Source organism: Zingiber officinale, chromosome 5A (genome assembly GCF_018446385.1).
Source record: "Zingiber officinale cultivar Zhangliang chromosome 5A, Zo_v1.1, whole genome shotgun sequence".
In the NCBI taxonomy this organism is placed as follows: domain Eukaryota; kingdom Viridiplantae; phylum Streptophyta; class Magnoliopsida; order Zingiberales; family Zingiberaceae; genus Zingiber; species Zingiber officinale.
The window spans coordinates 99,123,513-99,141,686 of NC_055994.1; the positions used below are offsets into that span (position 1 = coordinate 99,123,513).

An 18,174-nucleotide genomic window follows, 5' to 3' on the forward strand; every position below is an offset into this window, starting at 1 on the left:
GTCCGTCTCCAAACCATTTAATACACTCCATGGCTTCTCTAGACTCCCAAGAAAAAACACAATTGAGATCCATTTATCATGTGTCTCAAATTGACTCTTTGAGCTCCCCCTAGAGCTCTTAGCCTTAGCCATCTTCTTGGATGCTTTCTCCACTATGGCTAAACTACAATGGTGCACCTTGGACACATCATCCTTGCCATAATCATATGAAACCCTAGCATATTTCTTCTCATTGACTTTAGATGACTCTCCCTTGCCCTTATCATGTGTCACCCTAGCGCATAGTCTCCTTTTGACCTTGGAGGGACTAGATCAGTATCCCAAATCCGATCTATTATTATTGGGTCTTTGACTACCCAACACCATACCTAAACCCTTAGATTCAACATTGAATCTTTCTAGGGTTTTCTCCAACTTATCAAGCTTTGCCTTTAAAGCTTGATTTCCCCTTTTTAGGTCCCTAACCCTAGAGTTAACTTGTCCATATTGGACATTCCTAGACCTACCCTTCCTAGGCATGTGTCTCCCCTTCTTGGGATTAATGCTTTGGTTCTCCTTAGGTCTACCGCGTCTAGAGTTATCATGAATGGGTCTCTTAGGGTTATGATCGACATTTACCCTATTCCTATCATGATATCTAAAGCCAAAATTTTACATGAGTAAATAATAGCAATTATTTCTAGCATGTATGGGAATATAAGAATTTGAATTTGAATTACACTTCAAATTAGGGAATACCTCCCTTACCCTTGAGGCTCCCCCTTGACTTGAGCTCCTCTTCTTCTTCTCCCATTTCTTCAAATGCTCTAACTTCTTAAGCTCTTTCTTCCTTGGGCATTTGGTGTGGTAATGTCATTTTTCACCACACGTGAAGCATCTAATGTGCTTCTTCTCCTTCTTCTTCCTACAACTCAAATTAGATTCTAAAGGAATTGAATTGAGTTTAGGAGTTACCTCTTTCTTACCCAATGGACACCTACTCTTGTAGTGTCCTTCTCATTACACCCGAAGCAAATGATGTGGTCTTTTGACTTCACTTCAGTGGAGATGCTCACTAGGTTGAGTTCCAAGACTTCTTCTTCTTCTTCATTTGTCTTGGACTCTTCTTCAACCTTTGAGGATGTTGATGATGCTTCCTCATCCTCCTTCTCCTCCTCTACTTGAGCTTCTTCATCCGTTTCTTCGGATTTTTCCTCTTCTTGTGTAGGCATAGGTTCTTCCCAGTGAACCTTCTTTATCTTGCTCCACAAATCGTGAGCATTCTCATACTCACCTACACACCTCATCACATTAGAAGGCAACATATCAATTAAAATTGATATTACCTTAGAGTTCGATCGTGAGGTTTGCTCTTCCGTCCAATATCGTGGTCGGAGCTTCTTTCCTTTCTTGTCCTTCAGGACTTCGAACGGTTCCTTGACCACCATCACGGTGTCCCAATCAGTGTCGAAGAAGACATCCATCTTCATCATCCAATAGTTGATGCCCCATAAGCCTCCGCCTTTAAACTTCGGCGGTTCGATCAAGCCGGTCATCCTTGCTTCCTTGGTGGGTAGTTCAATGGAGAGTGTCCTTGCTCTGATACCACTTGTTGGAGATCTTGCGACCGGCTTGAAGGGGGGTTGAATAGCTAGGTCACCCCCAAATCGATTGCTCTTCTACAATTCGTTAGTTACGTAGCACAACGGAATACAAACAAACACAAATAGAAAGCTAATCTAAAAACAATAAGAAAATGCAAATCAATACACGTCCGTTTAACGTGGTTTGGAGATAAGGCTCCTACTCCACGAATATCCATAAGGTGGACGATCTCGATCCGTCGATGGATGACTCCTTGGTAAACTCTGGCTAGCTCACGTAGCTCCTTGTGGGTGGAGAAACCTCACCACAACTCTCACAAGAACACTTGAGATGCTAGAGCATAGGTAGACCACTAATAGAGGTTAACCGCCTCTATTTTGTCAACCTAAATCAAGCTTCCAATGCTTGGTTATATAGGCCACGGGTTGGAAAACTCCGCCTACCAGTCGACTGTCAAAATCATCAGTCGACTGCCCTCTGTAAAATTTCAACCATTACAGTCCAACGGCTCACACAGAGAGCCTCTGTTCGCTCCCAGTCGACTGCACCAGTCGACTGCTACAATACTGCTACAGTAATTGCTATAGTGCTGCTACAGTAACTACTACAATAAAACTCTAAACTTAGGATTTTACCCTGAGTACAATCTCTCATGTACTCGTACCCTCACAACTCACTTGACTCTTCTTTGCAGTTTTAACCTCTTGCCTTCAAGCCTACTTCCTTTGGCTCTCGTCCCTCGGATGCATCCAAGCCCTCGGCTCGTCCCAATGCCATCCTTCATGTATGCTTGAAGTCGCTTCCCTCGGCTAGCTCTTATCCTTGCTGCCTTGTCCACGGTCCCTCGGATGCTCCATCCTTCACCGGACCCGAAGCCATCAAACTGAGTCATATGTGTATCCTGCAAAGTTGCACACTCACGTACAAATATCAAATACAAGGGTAAACCTAACTTAAACCCTTTGCCCAAACACCAAAACACATTGTTACACGGACCATTGGGATTGCTCCAACAATCTATAGGCGTCAGAACATCCTTTATAGGAGAGGAAACTCTGGGCCATATCAGTTGTACAGTCAGTCAGACTTATAGCCTCCTTTGACTAGACTTAAGGGGAAGGTTTGTGATCCGGTAATAATGAGGAGCCCTACCAGAGACAGGTTAAAGTCAGGATGACCAACCGACGTAGAGGACAAAGTCAAGCGGGGTATCCAAGATAGCCGAGAAGACCATGTATGGCCAAGCAGATCATGTATCGCCAAGCAGACAAGAAGTCAGGATCTCCCAGTGGGTACATGGCCCTATGATGATAATGAGAAGTAAGTAGTGTATGGTTTAGAAAGTCGAGCTTTACGTCCGGCCGGAACATGATAACCGTGGGCAGCCAGGAAGCAATGAGAGAATCAACTCGGCATGCCCAGGGTTTAGGCCGATCGGAAGCAGACTAGCCGAGCGAAAGCAAATCGGTCAAGCGGAAGCAGACCAGCCAAGCGGACCCCCCACTCGGCTGCACATCATCCAAACAATTATCTTTCCATATCTTTTTAGGAGTTTGTGTCGCTGACAGCAGTACATGTCCAGTAGGCGATTGTGCTTTAAAAGCTTCCAGGCTTTTACATCAGAATATTGTGGGGTCGCTTAAGGAATGGTGTCAGGTACACTTTTCACCTTGTCTTTTCATATGACATTTGGAAAAGTGTGTGCATGCTTGGGGAAACGTGCACACATAATACAATGACACTATAAAAGAGGATTCCCGAATACAAGAGAAGGCATGCACAATTTGGGTTTCTGCATCCTTTAGCCACTTTTTGATACTGCTTGAGATCGTCAGAGACTAACTTGAGCGTCGGAGGACCAACGCTGGAAACCTCTTTCCGACCTGGTACTGGCGTTCCTGTTGCTTTCAGGACACGCGAGGAGTCATCTTCGAGCTAACGAATCTACGCGAAGTCTTCACTGCGTCAACACTGAAATCATATCCCTAGCTTATCATCCGTCCTATTTCTGGGCATATAATATTTCGAGTTTGATTCATCCGCCCTATTTCTGGGCAAATACTATTTCGAGTTTGATTCAATGAATCCATTAAATTATAGTTAACAATATTGAAAGGACACTTAATTTGACCAAAAAATAGAAATATATACTTGATTTCTAAAAATAAAGATTAGGTCGTGAATACTTTTAATCTTGGTTAACGCATTCAATTTTTAGTTTGTGATTTGAGATAAACCATATATGATAGCGTTAAATTTGCATAGAATTATATATGTATACAGAGGAATGATATGTTGCAGTGTAAGCATCTAGTGTTTAATTTTTTAAAAAAAGAATTTTACTTCTTGTAACCTAAATACTATATCTTAACTCTTAAAAAAAATCTAAAAATAACACTAGTTGCTCAAGAATATAATAGATGCGCAACATAACATTTTTAATTTATTAATATTTAAAATCAAGTCACTCCAATATTTTGGGAGATTTAGAGCATTTTCCAAGCACCATTACACCTCTCATCGCTACAAACCATTATTGATTATCGAGTTCCATCTGGTTCCACCGGTGATTTTGATGTTTTAATAAAAAGTTTAAATTAAATTAATATTTGTTATTGATTAATTTTGTTAAATATGCAAGCTTAGAATATATGACAAATTAGAGAAGAGTATAGTGGTGGGAGGAAGTTCAATTAGGTCCAGATCGAGTGATTAGATATTTGGCAGTTAATGATGTATCGTAAGTCGAGGTTAATGGCATGATCGAGAAGCTCTGATTGAATACTTATATTTTAGTTTTAAATGAGTTTAACTGAAGCAAAGACTTATCAAGAACTTGATGATCCAATCGACTAGAAAATAATACCAATTTTTTTATGTATTTAGTCAATTATAAAGACGACCCAAGGCTTTTGTTTGGAGTTGAGTTCGATTGAGGGTAACTTCAGTGATTAAGTTATACTACTAGGTAATCGATTGAATGTCTTCCTTGTGCAGAATAATTGCTCTGATCTGTTTGGGAGTTGATTGGACACTCGACTAAAGAGAGTTCAACCGACTGAATAGCCTATAGAATTTCAGAAATGGCTTATCCATTTATCCTAGAACTTGAGGTTGGTTGGAACTCTCATCCATCCAAAGCAACAAGAGCAGGGATATCGAAGTCATAGACAGCTTCAACAAGGGAGAATGGTCCACACTAACATGCTGTTTCTCGCCCCTTGAAGTAGATCGAGACAAATGCTGCATATCTCCTCTGAAATGGAAATGCCAATTCAGACATCCCAACCAACCTACTCTGCTCTTTGCAAACCATGAGGAAATCCAACATGCTAAGGCTCTTATCATGCCAACTATAATCCATGATTCAGACACACACTTTAAGGCTTTGTCTGAAATCAATGCCCTTGTGGACCATCATCTCTCAGACATCGTAGTGTGAGGATTTGGCTGTCATCATTCCATACGAAATCTTTCTGCGAAAGCATGTAAATTGATTGGCGATGCTTCATCTTCATGCACAAGCCAAACTGTTCTGAAAGCAACCGCCAACCTAACCACTGACAGGCAATCACACTGCTCCTTAGTAAGCAGAGGAAAGCAGAGGAGCAAGAAGGGAGGGGTCTGGATGGCGATGCCAACCCACAAGTTGCAGATGCAGCTGGAGAGCACTTGGACACTGCAGGTGAAAGCAATGCTAATATCTGATTGTTGAGACAGGGAATGTGAGGGGGCAAATCATGACAGCCTGGTCAATGAACTCTGTTAGGACTGTTCGACTGTCACCGCCAAAATTATTATTATTGCTCCAAACAAATTGTCCTCTGTTTTGCACTTTTGTGAGATGGAATTCTGTTTTGTTTTGTGGTCACTTTGATGCTTACTCGATCATATCCTTCCAATATAGTGATGCTGATATGACAGGATTTTCGGAATGTATCCAGGAAGAGTATCGAGGATGTAATAGTAGTCTCGTATAGTCATCTTAAAGATTAGAAGGTCAAAACATGAATCAGAGTGTTGCTGTAGAAATCTACCTCGTGCAACGGAGCGATGTCGTGATATAATTGACTCTGGCAAGAAGAATACAATATCTCTATGATATCTCAATATCTCTCCGATATCTCAGTCTTCATGATTGCTTCAAAATAAGTCCTTCAGAGCGATGTAGTAATTAAGACATAAAATATTGTCATGAAATTTTAGAATCAAAATTTGATATATTTGAACATGTCTCCTCTCATATTTTACTATCTATATTAATGGTTAGTAAAATTTATGATTTACCTCTTCTATATTGGACTAAGGACGGATTAACAGAAATATTAGTTACCACAAGATTGCTCCAAACTAATATAATAAAAATTAGAGAAAGATAGAGAATAACATCACCTCCCTTAAAAGATGTGAGACTCCTTGTGCAACGGTAAAGTGATTTCATAGTTAACTAGGCATCCACAAGTCATTAATTTCCTCCTATAGGAAGACAATTCTGGGACGTTAGCGCCTGGCTCCAGAGCCACGAGCAATTTGTGCTTTTGGATTTATCCTTACAGCCAATGAAAAATTTTTATGGGCCAAATCGATCATTTTAGAATTGGTCATTTTTGGATACTTGATTATTAAAAAAAAAAAAGGTGTAAGAGATGATGTTTTCCCAAGAGACGCGTCTCATCAAAGGCAGTTTGGATCTCCTGACCTCGAATCTTTGGTCTCCTTCTTAAAACGACATAGTTCGGATGTCATTAAAATGATAAATTAATACTATTTTAAACTTAAGCTTAGGTACATTCAATATAGCATTCTTCAATAAAATATAAATATTTTATAAACACTTGGGGGTTTTAGTGTATTTTTTAACAAAATTTGGAAACTTCGATTGAATTTGTGTTTTCTTTTGTAAATTGATGTTGTTTTAAGCTTAAGGGGGTGTTTGGTTTAGGGGAATAAGAGTGGGGAATGAGAATAAGAATCATTGATTGTCATTGTCAATATTTGGATTATAGGAATAGAATTACAAATAAGGGAATGAATCCTTGAAATTGGGTAATAACTCATTCCAATGTACCTTCCCTTCAATGAGTCATTACCCTATTTTTATCAATCAAAATATTCCCTTATTCCAAAAATACCCTTGACCTAAAATTAAAATTTTCTCCCTTAATACCAAATATCAAAATATATTTATTTATTTTTTCTTTCATATCACTTCTCTTCTTGTTCTCTCTCATCATATTTTCTCTCTCATCATTTTACCACACACTTTCTCTCTCCTTAATATCTCCTATCACACTCTCTTTCCTTTTTTTCTCATTACACTTTCTCTCTCATCATACTTTCTCTCTCCTCAATCTCTCCCATCACACTATCTTTTCTCTTTTTTTCTTATCACACTTTCGCTCTCATCACACTTTCTCTCTCCTCAATCTCTCTTGTCACACTCCCTCTTTTTTTTCCTCAACACACTTTCTCTCTCATCATACTTTCTCTCTCCTCAATCTCTCCCATCACACCACTACTCTCTTTTTTCCTTATCACACTTTCTCTCTCATCATAGTTTCTCTCTCCTCAATCTCTCTCATCACACTCTCTCCCCTCATTTTTCTCATTATATTTTCTCTCTCTTCATCCTCTCCCACCATACTTTCTCTCACATCATATTTTCTCTCTCATCTTCTCTCATCATGATCTCTTCTATCACACTCTCTTTTCTCATTTTCTCTCATCACATTTTCTCTCTTCATTCTTTCTTATCACACTTTCTTTCTCATCAGACTTTCTCCCTCATCATTCTCTTTCATCATATTTTTCTCTCACATTCATCTTTTCTCACATCTAATTTTTTCTCTTATTTTCCTTTAAAGGTAAAAAGGAAAATTTTAATTTATTCCGATAGAAAATATGTAATTAACCAAATATTATTTTTAAGAGTGATATTCATGTTCATACCCATTCCTATTCCACAATATAATGATTCTCATTCCGATTCCTACTCCTAGGAAAGAACCAAACGCCCTCTAAGTATATTCAATGTAACATTTTTTGCCAGAATTTAAACTATAAGCGTAAATTTAACGACATCCTGTATCATTTTAAGAAGGGATCAGAGGCTCAGACCAAGAGATCCGAACTGCATCAAAGGGCGGCACACCCCTCTGTAACTTTCCGTTATTGCAAGTCTTATTCCGCAATAAGATCCACATGTACTCAAATTCAAATTCTCGAATCCTCAACTTCCGACCGAGAGACGGGGCACTCGGACTCAGGTGACTGAGCTAATTTGGGGTGGCCCGAATTTGGAATGGACCACATAGGCGCATCCTGTATCACAATTTTCTAAAAACACACATCTTCGGACCACCAGAAACTTTCTCAAGTTTATGGGCAGAATTTGATTTGTATAGTAAAAGCAAATTAATATAATAAAATCAGCTCTTCCTCTGTTATCTTACATCACAAATGTGGCACTTTAAAATATTTGGACCACATTATGGAAGTATTACGATCTTACATTTATCGAAATAAGATATAGAGAGTATAGAGAAAAATATGTTGGCTGAATATAAAGCTGGATCTTTCTACTGGAATCCTGGTTGTTTAGAGCTCAGTTTTCATTTCGGGGCAGCAGTGGTGAGTATCCCTACATTGAAATAAGAATTTGAAGTCAGTAATGAGGAATTCATTCATCGAGTTTAACCAAAAACTTGTTCTTGAGATCGTCGGTCCCACCATAGATGAAACAATTTCCTGGCTTTGCCCTATGCCAATCTGAACAACACTCTGGAAGTCGTCCTCCCAGAAAGCACCTAACTGAAAAATCGGAATCGCCTATGTAAGACTTAAACATACATAGTGTTCTTGAAGCTCGCAATCAATGAACTCCCGAGACGAATTATACCTGAGATGAAATGTTTTCATATCCATTAATGCAAGGCTGATGATGTGCATTGAAGTCTAATGTGTTGATTGAGCTGTGCAAATTCATTCTATCAGTCGCGATACAAGCGAGAGGGTTGCTTTGTTGAGCCATCATCTCAAATGGATAAACTGAACTTGGTGCGGCGCCAAAAATTTGAATCATCTGAAAGTTTTTTACCATCAGAAGTTTCATAGGTGACCAATGACTAAGGCAATCGATCTTACATGTTTTGGTTGGAGATTCATCAAGTTGTTGAAATCTATATCTGGATTTACAGTGGCCAACTTCATCGAAAGAAACTACAAGAAGGAATAACAGGTTTAGACCAAAAAGAACAAAATTGAAGGAAATTTGAAAAGTCTTTCTACCTCGACTTGGCGTTGCAACGATTGCACATAGTTTATAATCTCGTCGAGCATGACGGCTTTGCCAGTTACCTAGAGAAGAACAAAACAAGATTACTAAATCATATGGAACACTCTGCATCAAGAGTAAGTGTTAATTTACTTTGCTGCAGCCAGGCACAAGATCTTGGAGTAACTTCATTCTTTGGCTGATCTTCTCTCTTCGCACCTATCCATCACAGGAAACCAATTCAACAAACCGAAACCGACAGTTGGATTGAGAGAAAAAAAAAAAATCATCACGCACTCTTTCAGCTAGGCTATGGCTATCGGTCGCTTGGCCTCTTCTCGCCCTGACATGGATGTAATCCTTGGGAGGATCAGAGGGCTTGCCCTGCTTCTGTTCATCATTCCCTGGATCATTACTTTGCTCTATCTTTCGTCGGACTGATGCATTGCCAATCTCCGCATTGTTCTCGGTTTGCCGATGTCTCTTTGAGAAGCAATCTTCTTCATCTGCCACCTGAAGTTCAAATCTTTAAGTCTATAAGCTAAATGGACAAAAGTTGAAGCATAATTTGCATACCATAGAAACAGCTTCCTTTTCTTTGCTCTTCGGGCGAGCTTTCCTCTTCCTTGCATTGCTCCCTCCATGGCCTCCTAAGCTTGCTTCTCTACTTGCAGATATTGTATCAGACATGGAGGTTTCTTCTCTGCAAATCCCCAATTCAGCAGTTTTCATCTCCAATTTCATGCCTTTTGGCCCTGGAGTTTGGCTATTGCTCTCCAACTGCTCAAGTTGGAAACCATTAGCCATCAGAGATTGACTAATTGTTGAATTTAGCTCAAAATCGCTGGAACGCAAACCGTTCTCGCCTTCAAATCTGAAAACCCTAGCTGCCCTCTCCGAAAAGCCCGGCGGCAGGTCGCTTGCGGCAGTCAACTGACCTAGCTTCGACGAATCGAACTCATTTGGAATGGCCGCTCTCTGCAACCCTAGCCCGGGCTTACCGAAGCCGAAGCCCAAACTAGGCGACTGCGACGACATTAAGGACCCCAGCACCGATCCAAACTGACCGGCAGGATCCACGGAACGACTCCACTTAAAGTTAGGGAAGCACTGCGGCAAACGGTCCGACGACCATGAACTCATCTCTTCCCGGTCAGAAACACCCAAAGATCCTGCCTTTATCGACCTTAAACCCTAAAACAGAAAATCTAGTGATCTCAGTTGGTAAAGTAGGAATCTTTTCGAGAGCACAGCTGAAAACTTCGCCCCAGGTCGAAAACCCCAGAAAGGTGGGAACTTTCCAGGAAATCGAGAACAAAAGAGAAGCAACAAAGGCGGAAAGGAGGAGAAAAGAGGGATTGAACACAGAAGGGAAGGTAAGGGAAGATGAAACCAAACCAAACTCACTTGTTGGCCTTGTCTTCACACATTGAAGGTGGGCAGTTTGTGCAACAGGGAAGGGAAGGGAAGGTAAGGGAAGATGAAACTGAACTACTTGTTGTCTCTGTCTTCACATCCACACGAGGCAATTGGACACCGCACAGCCTGTGAGAGAGAGAGAGAGAGAGAGAGAGGATATGGACGATGGATCAGGGAAAGATGTGGGGTATTGGGTTTGAGCTTCCCTTAAAGATGAAGGCAAAGGAAGGTCCCCAATTATTTAAAAGAAAGGGAAAAGGAAAAAGACAAAAGGGTCAGCACTTGGTGGTCGTGTCACACTGCCCACAAGTCCATGGGCGACTGACGTGCAGCCTGCAGCTCCCTTTCATGCACCACCGTTCCATTCCATGTATCATAATCTTTCCAGTTAACCAGTAACCAGTAACCAGTGCGTTCGGATATCAGATGAAGCCACTGTCTCCTCGTTGCTTTGGCTGGTGAAATCAGGAGCTGGAAGAACACAGAGTGGTACGGACCTTGCTTGTGATGAGCTTTAAGCATGCAAAAATGGAGGTTGGCAACTCCTCCTTCCTTGCATGACATCAAATGACAAGCAGCTGATGAGTTGAGAACCAGTTTGCTCGTGTTTATCTTATTGTAATGGGGTGCAGTAGCTTGGGATCGTTGCTGCGCACCACATGCAAAGTGCCATTCCACTAATTGACAACTTCCTGTACATACTGAACTATTTATTAAATTAGAAAGGACTTTTTATTGGAATTTTAGATACTCATCAATCTTTTCCTTTGAAAATTTACTTAAATGATATTGGTGGCATCTTCTTCATCCGAGCTAGCAACTTTCTTCGATATTCTATTTACCAATACGCATCGAATACTTTCGTTTATAAGAAGGCACAAGATTTTTTCATTCTCAATTCATTAGTTAATCGATTGAACCAATAAATAGTAACAGAAATACAATTGGCAGGACTTGTGATATTATATTAGTGTCATTTTGCTCTCTCTCTCTCTCTCTCTCTCTCTCTCTCTCTCTCTCTCTCTTCTACTGATTGACACTGTAATTAGTGTAGTTTTGGCAAGCATACCTTGATTATAAATTTGAGTTTATGTTAACGGTGAAAGTTGCATAATTAGTAGTGTTGCGGTTGTTCTCCTTCTTCCCGCTTCACTGTCTTCTTCGTGGGTTCTGACCAATAGAGTTGGCTGCTCTGCTAACATACTCCTTGCATGGTAATACCAGTGAGAGAGCATCGATGTCCCGACGGATTATAGAAGCAAGATTTGAATCCCTTGGGAAAGGGAATAAGTTCATCCCATATATATCCACAAGACCTTAGGGTGGGCGCCTGATATGAGAACGTTATCGCCTTTTGCATCACAGTAAGAGAGCACTCCTTCCTACCACTACCATCGTGGTCAGGTACGACGATCGTGTAAAATTATGAGTACAGTTGTCGAATTGTCAACTGATCATGTCATGTGCATTATTCCTATCTGGCCAAGTGGAGCGGACGTGGGTCCACATAGCCAAGTGGGTAGGGGTGCAGTGAAAATCTAAATTTATCTAGGATTAATTATCTAGATATAATAAGTTAAATAATTTAAAAATATAAATAAAAATATGATTATTAATTTTTTAAAAAAAATATAAAATAAAAATATTTAATATTTAATACGGAAAATACTATTGAAGTTACTCTTCGATTCTTCTTAGAATTAAACTTATTAATTATTATATTATTATCAATTTTTTCAACCAACTCCCGTTAAATGTAGATGATCATAAAATCTATTAAAAACTTTTCTTCTATTTTGTTATGAAGAACTGTTTTAATAAGTTTCATGATTGAAAATGCTCTTCCGTTGTTGCGGTAGAAATGGGAAAAATTAAAATAAGACGAATTAACCTATCAATTGAATAAATATATTATATTTAGTATATAAGTAAATGATATAATTATAATGTATAAACTATAACAAATGAGAAAAATTACCTGTCAATCAAATTATAGGTTTCTGGCTTAATTGTTTCAACTAATCTTCAACATAATTTAGAAATAGTTGATAAATTCTGAAATGTTTCATGGCCAACAACATCAAACTTATAGTGATCCAATTGTATTTTCAAGTGGTGCAAATCTTGTGTATCAAAATCAAGAGGATAGAATTTCTCAGCAAGTTTACAAACGTGATCAACTTTAAATTGAGTCAAAATTAGAATTCTAAAAAGTCTTTCCAAGTTATAGTAAATTGTCAATTTGATTACATCTACTACTGATATCACGTTTACCAGTAGCTATCATATGTGCAACTTCAATTCTTTAAGCAAAATGTAACTCAACATAGCGTTTAGGAGATGCATTAATGAGATTACAAATTGGATTCAATTTTGTAAAAAAATAACCAAGTGGATACCTCTTTCTCAGTAGCTACAGTTAATGCTAGTTGAAGTCAATGAGTGAAACAATGTACATAATATGCACATGAACATTCTTTCAAGAAAAGAGCATGTAATCCATTTCAAGAATCACGCATATTGCTAGCACCATCATATCCTTATCCCCGCATATTTTGAATATACAAGTTATAACTGTTGGTTCAATTTTCCCTAGGTCAAAATTGACCAGGTTGACCAAGCTTGAGTTGGCTCAAGCTTGAGTCTTAATGGTTGAATTTTGATGTTTGACGAGATATATAGATTGATGGTCAAAGGTTGATCAGAAGAATCAAGTAAGTCAATGTTGATCATATACTTGACTGGGAAGTCCTAATGGGAGATTAGGCAAGAGCAAGACCAACAGAAATATTGGCAGAAGAAGAAAATCCAAGTGAATCAGTGTTGACCAGACACTTGGTGTGGGAAGTCCTGGTGAGTGAAAGCAGGTGAAAATCCATAATGAGTGAAGCTAGGCAAATGTGAAAGTCCTAGTGAGTGAAGTCAGATAGCTGGAAAGTCCTAATGAGTGAAACTAAGCAGATGGAAGGTCTTGGTGATGTGAAACTGCAAGCGCATGGTCATCATCAAGTAATAAAATTTATATAAGTCGATCCCACAAAGACTAAGGATCAAATGCTAATTAGTTTTGCACTTTGAAGTTAGCTAGACAGAATCGGTAATCGTTTGTTTTGAGGTTTTTAACTAAGATATGAAAATAAAAGAAAAGAAAGATAACTGAGGAAGTATTTAATTCAGAAGATGTTCTGGGTCGTTGGTTTCATTATAATGGTAAATGTTGTGCTATGAATTCGCCCATTCCTAGTTCTCCACTTGTATATTTGCAGGACAGTCTAAATTACTGCCGATTACCATCCTACGACGGTGTATCAGAGTACTTCTCCTGCTAATAACCAAGTATGCTATCAAGTGAAGAAGTAACTTAGAGAGTCTAAGTTTTTAGTAGAGTACCTTCTGTCACAAGACCTCCCTGGGTGTATGTTTCTAGATTACATAGGTCACTTGCGTAGCATATGATTAGGGAAAGTCCACTAAGTCAAGTGATAGACTTATCCTTACATAGAATTATTCTCCCTTAGGAGGTTACGTTCCATATAGAAGGATAGTTACCTTACATATTCAACGTTAAACAAGTATCCTAAAGTCATGCCGAGCTATATCGGAACTTACACTCAAAAGAGGCAATAATTCATGCATCTATTCAATAAAAATTTAGGTTCATGCCCATATATAGACACACAGCAATATATCTAGCTCAGAAATTAGATCTACGCATATAGAAATGCAATCTAGATAGATAAATCCATGTTCATAAAGAAAGTCAACTTGCTAACACTTCATCAAATAAAACAAGTATCATACAAACTTCATCGAACAAGAAAATTGGCAATTCAATAAAGTTTACAACATCCGCACATCACAATTACTTCCTACGTCCTAGAACAATATAAATCTACTCCATAATTAGAAGAACTATAATCCAAGAACTCAAAATCATAAGAATTTCAAACCCTAAGGAAGGGGAAAAGAAACTTATCCTTTGTTGTCAGGTGAAGCCCTTGAATGCATATCTTGGAGTGACGATGAGGATGGAGTATTAGAACATCCTCAAATCTCCCAGATAACGTCTTTAGATGCAAGCATTTGACCTAGAGGCACTACAAGAAAAAAGCTAATAGACAACTCTTTAAAAGCGTTGTCTATGTGGCTAAAAAAGCGTTGTTAAAATCACTGTTGTTAAAAGTCTACTCAAAGACAACGCTTTAAAAATATTGTCATTTGTAGCAAAGACAACGCTTTTGCAACGCTTTAAAAGTGTTATCATTTTTTATAAAGACAACACATAAAAAAACGTTGTCTTTGTTAAAGACAATACATAAAAAAGCATGGTCATCTTTGTTAAAGATAATGCATAAAAAGCATTGTCTTTTTTAGTAAAGAGTAAAGACAACAGTTTCACAATGCATAAAAAAACGTTGTTTTTTTAGTAAAAGATAAGAATTTTAAACTATTGTCTTTTAATACCAAAGACAAATAAAAGATAAATAAAAATAAATATATTTCAATCAACAACATATTATTAAATAAACAACTAAGATCAATATAGAAATTATCATCCTTACACTTCTATAACAAACATAACTATTTGCATACAAAGAAATTTTAATTAGGAGACACTAAAAACTACTCCTATCGACTACATCTTATTGCATGAACTTAAAGAATCTTGATAGATGCTACTTATCCTCTTGACTTGAATGTTCTTTATTCATTGGCTTTAACCATCTTCTCATTTAAATCCCAAAGTCTTCTTAATAGTTCTTCGTCGAAATACTTTCCAGTACACCCTTGGGGTTTGGATGCAGTGTCACATAGCATGTAGTTGTTGCTTCTATAATTATCCATATCCGAGCTATTTAGCTGGAGTTTCTAAATACCTCCATTCACCATTCAAAATATCTGAAAATATATTGTATGTAAATTTTTCAAAATCTCAACAGAGTAAACTGACTGGGATAACTAGTAAATTTTCAAAAAAAGTTAAGAAATTAATGCATCAGAACAGAGCCAACTAGAATAAAACTATCAATTAAATATAAAGGCAAATGTAGGGAAAGTAAATACCTTACAGATGACAAGTAAGATTGTTTCTGTTGTCCACATGGCAAGGTTTGACTAGGATAACTAGTATATGTTCTATGTAGTTGTTCATAGATTCACAATGTTGAGATATAGACTCAGTCAAAGTTTTGTCAGCTAAAACTAACTCCAACAATGATGCAAATTCATTCTGTGGGAAAAGAAAAGAATATACGAACAAAGAAAATTCAAGTATCAGATAATAGACATGAAATATGAAATAGGAGAAAAAATAATATTCAAAATATAAACCAATTCAGTATGCTTACACAACTTCTAGAAAAATAAAAGAATTAACAAATTTAAGATAACCAAAATTTGAGCAGACTGAATTCTTAAAAGAACTATTACAGATGAGATAATCATCCAATGACAAACTATATATTCATGCCAACAATTTGCAAGGGAAAGTAGGAAACTCACTTGTTCGTAGTCTGGATTTTTGATCCAATCTAACCTAGAGCATGAAAAGTAAAAACACATCAAATAAACATCTAATGAAATGAAAACTAGAGCATGTAACAAAACTTAAACTAATTGCATTCAAATAAAGAACAAACATCATGGGAACATAAATCACTAAACTAGCAAGCATTACATGGAATTAAACTAAAGAAATCGTATCAACTAAAACCTATATAATGGAAGAGACATTTAATCAAACACTTGATGGGCATGAGTCAATGAAATCATAATGTGTGCAAACTGAAACATAGGAGGTCAAATTAATACAAGCACTTAACATTCACATAAAACATGACTCTGTTGGATCGTGAATTTCGATAGAGGGGGGTGAATATCGATCTAAAATCTCGAACGAGTACGCAGCGGAAAGTACGAAAATGAGACAAAGCTAACACAAACCAATTTTACTTGGTTCGGAGCCTTTGGCGACTCCTACTCCAAGGCCCGCACACAAGGGTGCTTTCGTTGGGCAATCCACTAGCAATTCGAAGAATGTTACAATAATGAATTACAGGAATGCTAATAAGAAAATAAATACCGACAAAATGAAAAGAAATAAACTGAAGACAGCGCTTTGTCGGAGTAGCCTCGCGGCGTCGCAAGAGCACAAGAGAGCAGTCTGAGAGTTCTGAGTTGTGTTGAAGCTTCAACCTTAACCCTCCTTATATAGGAGGGTTCGGGGCGCCTGGAACCTTCAGGGCGCCTCGATCATGACGTGGCTGACCCAACCAGAGTGTTCCACGTGTCAACGTCGCATCAGGGGATAAGACTTGCCTTCGGGCGCCCGGACCTACCTTTCTCCAGAAACTCCTTCTCCTGCAAGACAAGGCTAGTCCGAGGCAAATATATAATGTATATCCTGCAAAATAAAGTATTAGCGCAGTTTATAATTTAACAGAAAAGAGTATGACTTAGATTCCGTCTTTCCGAGACCGGAATCTATTCACAATCTCGACTTAGAGTTCTCAAATGGTTCTAAGTCGGATCAGCGCCTAAGTTCCCTTCCCGGGAACGCATCCTCACAGTCACTCCCTTCTAGTGACTTACCTTTACTTACCTGTCAGACGTCTGGTCAGCCCTTCGACCCTTCTGGATTTCGTGCCAGCTATCCGGTCAACCCGTCGACCTAGCTGGACTTTATGCCAAATGTCCGGTCAGCCCTTCAACCCATTTGAACTTCGTTCCAGCTATCCGATCGGCCCGTCGGGCTAGCTAGGCTTCGTGCCAGACATCCGATCAACTCGTCGACTTGTCTGGACTTCGCCTGCACACTCAATCAGAGTGTTAGATAACGACAAACCTAACTTAACCTGATTTGTCATTCATCAAAACCTGAGTTAGAACGTTAGTGTTAACCGTACCAACAGACTCAACATGAAAGACAACATGAAGTAAAACATAGAACGAAACATAAAGCATGAAATGAAATCTAAAGCAAGAACGACTCGTGAAGAATGGCTCGTGCTCGTCGTTTCCGGTGAACTTGTTCTTGAAGGTGCCCTTCTCTAGCCCCAAGTTCTCTTCCATGGTTTCCATCAATTTTTCGGCTAACTTTTTCACCTCCACTCTGTACTCCCTCATCGTCTCCCTAATGATCAATCGATCCATCGAATCAATCAATTTATGTAACATATATGATAATTGTCATGAAAAATTCATGGTGGTGTGATATAATTAAGTAATTAATTAATTAATTACTTGAATTGGAGAGGGTGGGATGGTCATTGGTTGTCGTCTTGGAGAACAAAGACGTCCTCCCAGTTCGTGTTGTCCAACTTCTTCTTGTTGTTGTTTACTTCTCCAGCGACCTCTTGTTCTTCCCGAACGAGTTGGTCGAGGAGCTGCACTGACCTGGACGCCTTGAAGGCCTCGTCTCTATGCCTGTTGCACTCCATGCACACCTTCTTCACACATTCAAGCAGCTCCACCGGGATCCCATGGTTCACCAGCTGCAAAAACATTATTTTTAGTAACATTAATTAATTCCCAAATTGATTGATCTAATTAAAACAGTAGCAATCTAATTAACAGAGTCATAAACAACAGACCTGGAAGAATCCCCACTGCTGGTATCCATTATCGATCTGAGCCAGAGTCTCAACCCTCCCCTTCCCTTCCAGCTTGGAGAAGTCGATTACCGAAATAGCCATGAAGAGAGAGAGAGAGACAGAGACAGAGAGCACTGGAGGTCTAGTCGTTCTTGCTTTAGGAGCATGAGTCGCTGGAATCAAGAAGAAGGGTGGGCTGTGGAGGTTCGGCCGATGGCAGTGAAGAGAAGAAAGAGCCGTCGGCCGGTGGTAAGGAAGAAGAGACGGTCAGCGGTGGGAGGTCGCATGCCCTAATCGCGCGAGAGG

The 18,174-nt window shown here is 38.9% G+C and overlaps 1 protein-coding gene and 1 pseudogene across 2 annotated transcripts; both read right to left on the reverse strand.

Moving 5' to 3' along the window:
* Nucleotides 1-8,002: 8,002 nt before the first annotated feature.
* LOC121981190 (transcription factor bHLH78-like) lies at nt 8,003-10,493 on the reverse strand. 2 transcript variants are annotated; one of them, XM_042533591.1, is made up of 9 exons: nt 10,265-10,493; nt 9,434-10,051; nt 9,155-9,370; nt 9,011-9,076; nt 8,872-8,940; nt 8,728-8,802; nt 8,483-8,665; nt 8,314-8,394; nt 8,003-8,224 (listed from the first exon to the last, which is right to left on the reverse strand). In XM_042533591.1, the coding sequence occupies exons 2-9, from the start codon at nt 9,998-10,000 to the stop codon at nt 8,189-8,191; spliced, it is 1,293 nt and encodes a 430-aa protein (XP_042389525.1). In that variant the 5' UTR covers nt 10,001-10,051; nt 10,265-10,493; the 3' UTR covers nt 8,003-8,188. The 2 variants fall into 2 exon arrangements, with proteins under 2 accessions (XP_042389525.1, XP_042389526.1); XM_042533592.1 differs by lacking the exon at nt 10,265-10,493 and having other exon boundaries at nt 9,434-9,637; nt 9,715-9,856.
* A 6,645-nt stretch (nt 10,494-17,138) lies between these two features.
* LOC121979833 lies at nt 17,139-17,970 on the reverse strand (annotated as a pseudogene).
* Between the last annotated feature and the right edge of the window lie 204 nt (nt 17,971-18,174).